Below are 10,936 nucleotides of genomic sequence, written 5' to 3'. Positions count from 1 at the left end.
CTCTCTTAGCGCTCTACGAGGGCGCAGAGCACTTCCCTCCCACGCCCACTAAGTCCATGAGGGGCTTAGTCACGGCAGGTGCAAGGAATGGATGGGGTGGGCAGACTCATCAGTGATAATGAAAAAGTTCATTGGCTGGCTGAGGCGTGGGGGCACCACAAGGGTTGCTCTTGGGGCAGTACCAAACTCTTTCTTTAAAAACTCAAAAAAAAAAAAAACTCGATGGAGCCCCCCCCCCAAAAAAAAGGGCTCCAAGGCATAAAAGCCAATGTGGAAATTGTTATGAGCCGTAGCGCGGGCTCTGCAGCGCAGACTCACATGTACATAGACTACACGTACATGTAACGGACCATACTCAAGGTTCAAGAGGCTGGAGATCCAAGCCTCTTCCTCATCCTGCAATCTACCATCTTGGATCCAGAACCCCCAGAACCCCAGAACCCAGACCCCATCTTCCTCTCCACATAACAGACCTCAACAGAAATCAAACCTGTGGGTGTGCACCAGGGCTGGGCCCCTAGTGATCAGGCTCCAAGACTGATGCTAAAATTGCATCTAGAGCATCCACATTGGTGTGGGTGTATGTCAGCCTTAGAGTCAGCGCAGCTGACCTAATGTCTGCCTTTGTCATTATTTCTACCTCAACTCTCTTATATCTTTTTAAGTTTAAGGTTTAACCTTGTTTTGACTTCAGATTCTGTTTTCCCATGCAATTTCAACCCTAGTGTCCACTGGCCACTTTCCAACAGCTCAACTCCTTCATAGAGTTCCTTGTTTGTGATGAGCATGCGCAGCAGCGCCCTGTAGGCGCAACAGAGCTCTCCAACCACATGTACATATGTGATTATGTCAGCCAACCTTGAAAATTTTCGAAGTCAGGATCCCCCATGCAGCTGGAGGATACACAGACTTCAGCACACCAGAACCACCACCCAGATAACCCCAGGATCACCACCAAAGAGCCTACTCTACTCCCAGTATACCTACCGTCACAGGCGCCTAGGATATTGACAGTAAGTAACCTCTTTCACTGAACCTTGATTATCTCAGAGGTACAACTCTGTGTCTTGCTTGATCTGCCTTTTCTTCTTGCTTTGCCTCCTCCTTGATCACAGGGCTGTCCCTCCAATTCTACAGGCCTTTGCCTCTATCTTGATCACAGGGCTGTCCCTTCAATTCTACAGGCCTTTGCCTCTATCTTGATCACAGGGCTGTCCCTTATAATCACTTGGCCTTTGCCTCAAAATCTAGGTTGCAGGGCTGTCCCTCAGGTTTCCCATTAAGAACCTTGACTGTCCAGAGAGAAGTCTAAAAAACTGTGGCTGGATTAAACTTATCTAATCCAGATACCCTCCTGAGAGGAAGCTGTAGCACTTCTAGCACAGATTAGCAGCACTCTTCTGAAGAGTAGCATTGCCAGTGGACGTGCATTCCCACTAGAATAACCTAGTACTTCTCTTCTATCTTAGCCTGCTTGGTTTCTTTCTCTCTCTTTCTCTTTTTCTCTTACAGTTGTATTTTCTTTATCCCAAGAAATCAAACTGTTGTCCCCCATTTCTTGTGTCCTGCTGTCACTATAGAGACTCAGGCTCACAATTGGGGGCCTCATCGGGAAAATTACTCACCTTTTCATAATTCTAGACTGCTTAAAAGCCAAAGGACTGATCATCCTGATTAAATCAAACAAAAAACTCTTAAAAATTTCGAAAATTCACTAAACAAATCTTTCTACATATCCTACTAATGTCAAAATTCTTCAAAAACATCCTAAAATTGATTCTATATTGATAAATTTCCTAACTGAACCCTTGAAAAAAAAATTTACGCCCTGTGTACTTGTGAAAGTGCAGAATTGCGACTCCTCCGCACCGCTATTTACCCTTTTGTCGGACTTATTCCCCATTGCATCGTCTATATCTTCGAAACAAGAAGAGATAAAAAAAATCTAAATACGCTCGAAAGATTCCTCGGCTTCTTATCTGTAATTGCCGATATAGACCGTAAAAAGTTGTCAAACGCCGCAGGACAGCGCAGAGGAAGAAAACATCTGAGCTGATCGATATACCTCCGCTCCTCTACTCCGCCTGATTCCGCAGAACTAGAAGTTCTTCCGCCAGACTCCGCTGAGCTAGAAAATCCCGACGACTTCCGCTCCGCTGCTCCGCCTGATTCCGAAGATCTAGGACCTGTCTCGCCAGACTCCGCCATGCTTGAAAACTCCAACGACCATCGCATCGGCCTAAAGGAAGAACCTTGATCGATAACTTAGAGTTGGATTCCTATTGCTACGTCGACGGACCCGAAACCGAGTAGCCGAAAGAAAAAGAAAGCGGTGCCCGTCCGTTATCCCGAGTGGACTCCAGCGCATTCCGCGACTCAGCCAAAGAGAGCTTCTAGACGAAAGAAAACAGCAGAGACCGATCAGACTATTGGAATGCAAGGGACCTCTCAGTTCAGCAAAGGCTCCGCTACCGCCTTAGCCCCGCAGCAGAATAGCAGCTTCGAAGGCTTAGGATCTTTGCTACCGCCGATCTCCTTCGATATGTTGTTCCTCCAGCCTGCCGCTAGACATGGATGTCACTCTGCCCCTCATCAACTCGAGAGCAACGTCCTTGGTGTTGGTCTCAAACAGATAGAATCCTATCCACCGTCCTATTGATCTGGAGACGTTGCTCACAGCGCCAAATCTGAACGCGATCGCCCAGCGTCCGTTCATGACTACAAACCTAGCGAACCAAGAACGCCTACGGTCGACGGTGTCACCGTCCTTCCTGCTCCTTTCCCCCATTCGGAACCTTCCACCGTCCATTCCGAGCCCAATGCCGGCGCCCATCTCCAGAGCAACGGATCTTGTCCACGACGAGCCGAGACAACCCAAGACCTACCGCTAATGGCTATTCCCACCTCCCAGCATACATCTTTTCAACGCCGGGCTCAAGAGATAGACTACCCGTTTCATGCCCAAGCCTACAGCCATGTCCAGCCCCCGCCTCCGTGTACCCAGGAGCGTATGAAAACTCTTAACTAAAGCCTTTAGATGATAATGTGTCTACCGCCGTAGCAGCCTGTGAGACCCCCGAAGCTTCCACACTGCGATATAGAATCCTGACAGCCCCTCATTCTTATTTCCAACTGTCTGGTGCATACCACTGGGACTCCACTCTCTTATTTAGATATAGTGCACCAAGTTAAAAATGTGCTGCACCAAACCACTTGGAGAGGTTGGAGAGGATCAGGGAAGAGTTAGAATTTCCCCAGGTACTCAACAGAGAGGCTCCTCAAGTCGGAGATTATCTCATGAGAGTGACACAAAGAACAGGGAGCAACACCTGGCGCGGTCAGGGAAGGAGAAGAGCTCACCCTCAATATCATCCCCTAGGAAGAACCTAATAAACTAGGAAGAGTGTGGTGGAATCCCCACCAGCGTCTTCAGACCTTTCGTGAATCTCTTCCGATTCCGCTGAGCTAGAGCTCCTCGACCAAAGCAGCCTTGAGCGGCCAAAAGAAGGAAATTCTATCAATAAAGACAAGTGGCCTCCTATTGCCACTTCGAAGGTGCCCAGATCTTGCCGTCAAAAGAAAAGGGAGGCTATCCCGTTTGTCTACCCGGATTGGAAGCCTGAGGATTCAAAAATTCAGTCTAAGAGACCAGCACAACACTGTAAAGCACCTATCGCCGACTAAGCAGCCGGAATGGACGAAACCTCTCCGCCGAGCAAAAGCTCCAATACCATCTCTGCCCCGCTGCCAAAGAGCGGCTTCTACAGCTTAGAGTCGGCATTGCCTCCAGTCAACAAAGACTTTCCGTGTTTCCCGCAGGAGGAACCTCTCTCGCCGGATATGTGTATTCCACGAGTGCTAATTAACTCAAGGGCTACGTCCCCAGTGCTGGAGTAGAACAGATCCGCGCCATTTCCGCGTCCGGTAGATCAGAAGATCTTGAATCTAATGAGCTGCTACCTGGGTACAGCTCAAGAGGTGCTGTTCTTGTGTCCCTTCATGACCAACAGCCTAGAAAAGGTGCACGCCACAAAGTCTTACTGCTGGATGCGTCACCATCTCTAGCCCTCCATCCATTTGCTCAGACCCCACGCCTGGAGATATCCTCCGAACCGATGGAGGTCATCCAAGCTTGCAAGCTTTGTCAACCTGTTCAACAAGCTGCTCAATCTCTCCGTCAGGGCTCGAGAGGCTCAGAACAAAAAATCTCTTAGGCTGCTTCTCTCCCAAGCCGCTACAACTAAACATATGATGATGGAATTAGTCGGGTGGGACAAGACCCTCAGACTATGTTGAGGATGGGCTCCACCGGACAAGCTTGACAGCCTCAAGTGGTCCTTATACCACTGGACCAACAACACACCATTGAGTGCACCGGCGCCAATAGTGCAGACCAATACGAGCTTGCCCTCAGCTCGACACCCCTCCTACCTACCTCAGATGGCTACGCCGACCCGCGAGCCTACAGCTTTCCAACACCGAGCCTTAGCGCCGGCTTACCAGTGTCATACACATCACCACAACCAGGGAAGCAGCCCTCTGCCGCCGACGCCGCCACCGCAACAGCTTGCGAGACCCTTGCTAGCTTCCATAAAGCAAGGTGGGAACTCAATGATCCAGCACCATCCCTCTCAACCATTTGGAGGATAGCCCCAACAACAGCAACACCACTATCAGTCTATGGAGCCCCCTTACACAATTCAACAGTCCTAACCCCCTCAAGAATGTTCTGCAATTGTACTTAGCTTGGATATTGACAACATCTCTAGCCCCTCAACTAGAGAATTTTTGAATAATTTTAATAATGATTTGTCTAAGGATTTTCCCTTGTTATTAGAAGAAAAAATTACAAGTCCCTTTCTCTGAATTTCTATCAGAATTGTCTACCACTGTTGGAAAATTCCTGATACCTTGCTGGAGTCTTGTGTGAACAAATTCAAAGAAGTATTGAATAGTTCCATTTTAGACATTTTTAAAGAATAATTCATGCCATCTTTACTTGATAACATCATTTCCTATGTAGGATAAACTGCCAAAGAGAGAACCATTTTGAGTTTTGATGAACTGGACCAAATTGAAAAGACACATTGATGAGAAATTAGAAAGTTTGCAAGAACTTATTTTGGTAAATGAGTCTCATGCCTTAGTAACCAGATCAATTCACTTCATGCAAAGGAAAACAGTAGATTCAAAAGAATCTAAGAGAATATTGAATGACATCTCTTCCATTGTAAATGCTGTCAATTCTGAATTGGAATCTTTATTGGAAACAACTGATAGAGATTAACCTCCTCATTTGAACCATAATAATCCACTCATGAATTTCCAACAAGAACAGCAACTGCACAAGATAATTATGCTCTTGTTCCTGTTCTTGATCCTGAGAACCATCAGAAGATGAATGAAGTCAATCTTTCAACCATTGAGATGAAAATCCCTCCACAAGGTGAATTCCCTTTGATTGATCATGGAGTCTGGACCAATGGATCTAGACAGGACTGTAACAAAGTACCCCAAAGAACACTAATTGGGATAAATTCTCTGGTGAACTTCCATATAACCATGAGGTTTGGATCAAGAACCCAGAGCTTTTTATGAGAGACTATAAGATGTTAGACAGTATGATAATCAGCTGACTTACCATTCTACTGACTGAAACTGCAAGGTGGTGCATTGGAATCAGATATCAGTATGGAGATACCAATGATTGAACTAGCAGGCCATATCCCATTAAAGTTGTAGCAATTAATCAAAATCTTTAGGAAAAGCTGACAACCTGAACGAAAAAAGGGAGAATATGTTGTCTGCAATGATGCAAATTATTGACTTGGCAATAATGATTATACAATATTTGAGCAAACTAAGAGAAGCTGCTGTATTCTTTCAGGTGATCATTAGATAATTTCTAGTTTATATTCATTGATGGAAACCAATCAGAGTCCCCCTAACCTGAGTAAAAACAATCCCTTGCTTCATTTGCAATAAGAAACAAAAAATGAGAAAGACTGAAGAGACTGAAGAGAAAGAAAATATTCCTGTGCAGCCAATTGTTAAGAAAGTTCAACTGCCAGTTCTTCAATCAAGTTACTAACCTCTCCAGAGACTTTCCTGAAGAAAGGAACATGAAAATCAATGTTTAAATCAATCCTCATTATGATTTGACATGTAAAAAAAAAAGGATATAAAATCAATGAGACCCCTGAAAACAAATATTGAGCTGATTTAAATTAAAGAAGGAAACACCCACTGGGTGAATACTATGTAGCAGGATGGTACTTCAGATCCCCTGATTGATTTTGATCTAGAAATAGCTAATTATCCAAATTACTCTTGACCCCAATCTGAGTGAACTAACCCATCAGTTTTTTGGTTTAATTTGAAAAATCAAACCAATTTTGGTGGTAGGGAATGTCAGCCTTAGAGTCAGCGCAGCTGACCTAATGTCTGCCTTTGTCATTATTTCTACCTCAACTCTCTTATATCTTTTTAAGTTTAAGGTTTAACCTTGTTTTGACTTCAGATTCTGTTTTCCCATGCAATTTCAACCCTAGTGTCCACTGGCCACTTTCCAACAGCTCAACTCCTTCATAGAGTTCCTTGTTTGTGATGAGCATGCGCAGCAGCGCCCTGTAGGCGCAACAGAGCTCTCCAACCACATGTACATATGTGATTATGTCAGCCAACCTTGAAAATTTTCGAAGTCAGGATCCCCCATGCAGCTGGAGGATACACAGACTTCAGCACACCAGAACCACCACCCAGATAACCCCAGGATCACCACCAAAGAGCCTACTCTACTCCCAGTATACCTACCGTCACAGGCGCCTAGGATATTGACAGTAAGTAACCTCTTTCACTGAACCTTGATTATCTCAGAGGTACAACTCTGTGTCTTGCTTGATCTGCCTTTTCTTCTTGCTTTGCCTCCTCCTTGATCACAGGGCTGTCCCTCCAATTCTACAGGCCTTTGCCTCTATCTTGATCACAGGGCTGTCCCTTCAATTCTACAGGCCTTTGCCTCTATCTTGATCACAGGGCTGTCCCTTATAATCACTTGGCCTTTGCCTCAAAATCTAGGTTGCAGGGCTGTCCCTCAGGTTTCCCATTAAGAACCTTGACTGTCCAGAGAGAAGTCTAAAAAACTGTGGCTGGATTAAACTTATCTAATCCAGATACCCTCCTGAGAGGAAGCTGTAGCACTTCTAGCACAGATTAGCAGCACTCTTCTGAAGAGTAGCATTGCCAGTGGACGTGCATTCCCACTAGAATAACCTAGTACTTCTCTTCTATCTTAGCCTGCTTGGTTTCTTTCTCTCTCTTTCTCTTTTTCTCTTACAGTTGTATTTTCTTTATCCCAAGAAATCAAACTGTTGTCCCCCATTTCTTGTGTCCTGCTGTCACTATAGAGACTCAGGCTCACAGTGTAACTTGAGGAGTAACAAATCTGCTTACTCCCGGATTTGCACTAATCTGGGCCAGAAACCGCATCAGTGTGGGATAGAAAGATGTGTAATTATGTTGTATGCACCCACAGCTTATGTAAGCTGTGTTTGGTGCATACTTTTGGGTGGGGAGGAGCGTCTGCATGCAGTTCTTACTCCCAGGATTAGCAAGGAGTAAATTTACTCCCGCTTACTCCAAAATAGAACTTAACTAAGTCCCCCCCCTGCCTGAGGCTTCGCCAGAGAGACTTATGACTAATCTGCAATTCTTGCATGAGAGATATTTTGGTTTTGGTGGTGTTTTCATTTGAACCACCAGAACTCAACCCTGTCCATCCCAAACCTTCTGAGTTTTTGGTGGATGTTACACCTGCATCTGCCCCTCCTTCTGATCTAATTTCAACCTCCGCTGCCTGCATCTTCACCCCCCTTTTATTTTTTTAAAACAACCATTTCCTCAAAATTCTTGGAAATTCCACCGGATCAGAAAATAACCGCCTGTGCGCCGTCATCTCAAGGTCCATTTGCTGATACAATGTTATCAAAAGGCTAGGTCAGTGCATTATGAATTGAGAATGAAATGAAGTGTGTGCTCAACCTCACAACTATTTTTATTTTTATTATGTTTTTTGAAATATTTATTTTACAGATAGACATGCTAGATTCAAGTAATGTAAAATACATGATAATTTTGTTGAGAGCAGTGTCATTCAGAAAAAATGGGTCTTGTGAGGAAGGGTTGAGAAATGGCGGAGTTATGAGGAATATAACCACAAGCGTGGTAAATTATCCAGATCTCTCATGCAAGAATTGCAGATTAGTCACAAGTCCCTCCGGCAAAGCCTCAGGTAGGGGAGGGACTTAGTTAAGTTTGCTCCAAATTGTACTCCCGGGAGGAGTTTACAGTTGCCAAGGAGGATTAGTTACGCTAATCCTCCCTTAATCCGCAACCAATGCGGATGCTCTTAGGATGAGGGGTAGTAGTAGTAGAGTAGTAGAGTACATCCAATTTGCAGAGGAGGGGTATTGGACCACATCATTGAGCTCTAAGTTATTCTAGGCAAGCATTGGGAACGTCACATCTTGGCCCGGTTGGTGTACAGCTCTGCGGATGTGACCTGGGACTCCGGAGGGAGGGTGAGGGTGATTTGGTTGATGTAGACCAGCGGCTGCCAGCCTGGGAGACCTGGTTGCGGTCTTGGCATTGGGGCCTATCTGATCCTCGGGGCTCGGTGATGAGCCCTTTGAGTTGTTCGGTGGGAAATTTGCCAGCCTTGCCATTCTGGTTTGGGGAGCACTGGCTGGGGTGTTCTTCAGATCATTCGTCGGTGCGGCCCGCGGAGTGGTAGCAGAGTTAGAACTTTGATTGGCTGGTTGACTGAGCAAGGTTTTACCATCTCCGGGGGCTAGAGAAAATTGGATCAGAACGTAAATATTGAAGCAGCAACTTACGGATCAGACTTTCCCATTTAGATTGGTAAATCTTGAGGGGTAGATTTAGCGGCTGGCTTGAAAAGCTTATAGCTTGTTTGTCGACTGGACAAGAAGTCAGTTTCAACTCAAACATCTATCTGTCCCAGGGAAATGTGGGCTCAACTAGCTTGAACAATGGCCTGCTCCGCGCTCATTTTCGGGCGCCCTCCGGGATCGGTCACATATGAAGCATAATAACCATTGGCGGTGATGTTGAGGGTGTATTCGACAATTTCTCCCTAGAGGAAAAAAGCATCAAGTTGTCACACAGCTGGAAGAAAACACAGGGGGGGAGGGGACTAGATTCCTTGGCGAGTGACTTGATCAAAGCATCCGCTAAGATGTCCGTCCAGTGGATCTTGACTGTAGAAGAACAGGGGATCAGCGCGTGTGGGGAGGGGGACGGATATTTGAGAGCTGATGCCGAAAACCTACCATCTTGTGGGGTTTGGTCAACACGTTCGTCAATCAAGAAGCCGACGCCGTTGTCAAATTTGCACATCTTGCAGCGTCCGATACGTCTTTCGCCCTTGACCGAGTTGTTCGGGGTAAGGTTCAACGCGCAAATGTATGTTTGTTTTCACTGATGATGGCCGGGAAAGACCTTGTGAATATCCTGAGAGGCTGGAAGATGGTTGCCCTTTAGCAGTCTACGCAAATCATCATCAAGTCCTTTTTTCAGTCTTTTGTTTCTTGTGCAAGCGGGGCAGGAGGCAGGCGGATACGTGCGTGTGGATGCGCAGGCCAATTTCTCCGCCCGCAAAGCTCAGGAAGTCGAGTTGGTTAACATTCCCAGGGAGCGCTTGGTCCACATACACCTCTGCCATCCGTTACATCGTGTTCGCCACCTCCACTAACCCAAGAAAATCCCCCATCAGCCAACACGGCTCCTCCTCGCTGCTGCCGTCGCCACAATGGCCGTCATGCAACTGGAGATGTGGCGCCGGACGGTTAACCGACGCGGTATTTCGGCGATAGACCTGTCCACCACCACCACCACGCTTGTTCAAATAGGAGGGCTGGTCGAAGGGTGATCCCTTAGGCTTGGTTCCAACGAAGGTTGCATCGAGAGTCGCGTTGTTCACCCGCTCCTCCTTCCAGGGGAAGTCAGATTGGCGGACTTGCCGTGAGCTGAGGCTTGGGACAGGAATTCTGTGGCCGAGGGAGAGAGATGCCAAATTGACATCTGGCAAGAAGCAATCAACCGCATCAAATGCAGCAAAATAAGCTACATGCTGTCAGGATGTTCAGAGGATGGACGACTTACAATTTGCAAACCTAATGGGCTGGTGTTGCTCTGCATGCCTGAGTGCATCTTCAACCTGTCTCCCGGCCCGATCATCCGAGTGGTTTGCGACAAAACTCGGAGAGCTAGTGAGGCCATGGAACCAGGGTGGGTTGAGGGCGTTACGGAGTTTAGCAATGCCTTTACCAGACGGACTGAAGAAGGACCGGAGGGGGTGGGAGACAGAGAACTCTCCACTGGCACCACTGCTTCAGGCGTGTTACTTGCTGGGCGGCCGTCAGTGTACCGGAAAGTGCACGGTCAAGCAAGAGTCGACAGGCCGGGTCAGTCCGCCAGTGGGTAGAGATACTCGAGAAGTGTATTGAAGAGGCTCAATTTCCCAGCGGAATAATTGAAGCTGCCCAGCGGAATAATTGAAGCCTGGGAGGGAGGAATGATGAATTGAGATGGTGAATAAAAAGAGTATGTCAGTTACTGAGGGCTGTAGTGTGAGGGGAGTGAGAATGTCTGTAGATGCTCTGGAGGGCAGACCGCTGCTGTGCCTTGCCAGCAACCAGAGCATCTACAGACAGAGATGAAGGAAAATCGACTTACTTCTTTTTGGATTGTATTTGTCACATGAGGGTGGTTCGTGGTCCTTTGCAAAGAGAAAACTGGAGAAGGGCGAGTGCGTGGTGGTCGATGGTGATGGCTCGGAAGACAAGGTCAAGAATGTTGGAACGGAGGCTGACTTGGAGGAGGGGCAAAAGGGCTGGACATTCAGCTGGACAGTCAA

General features: G+C 46.7%; 1 protein-coding gene across 1 annotated transcript; it reads right to left on the bottom strand.

Annotated features, from left to right (window-relative positions):
* Window positions 1–8,498: 8,498 nt before the first annotated feature.
* PtA15_14A287 (uncharacterized protein) lies at window positions 8,499–10,299 on the bottom strand (the record flags this gene model as incomplete). The annotated part of the gene is made up of 8 exons (XM_053162986.1): window positions 8,499–8,743; window positions 8,895–8,978; window positions 9,040–9,154; window positions 9,199–9,278; window positions 9,351–9,444; window positions 9,520–9,539; window positions 9,799–10,101; window positions 10,194–10,299. The coding sequence occupies 8 exons, from the start codon at window positions 10,297–10,299 to the stop codon at window positions 8,499–8,501; spliced, it is 1,047 nt and encodes a 348-aa protein (XP_053026958.1).
* Window positions 10,300–10,936: the final 637 nt, after the last annotated feature.

The sequence above is a fragment of the Puccinia triticina genome, chromosome 14A (assembly GCF_026914185.1).
Source record: "Puccinia triticina chromosome 14A, complete sequence".
In the NCBI taxonomy this organism is placed as follows: domain Eukaryota; kingdom Fungi; phylum Basidiomycota; class Pucciniomycetes; order Pucciniales; family Pucciniaceae; genus Puccinia; species Puccinia triticina.
This window is presented reverse-complemented; position numbering and strand designations above follow the sequence as displayed.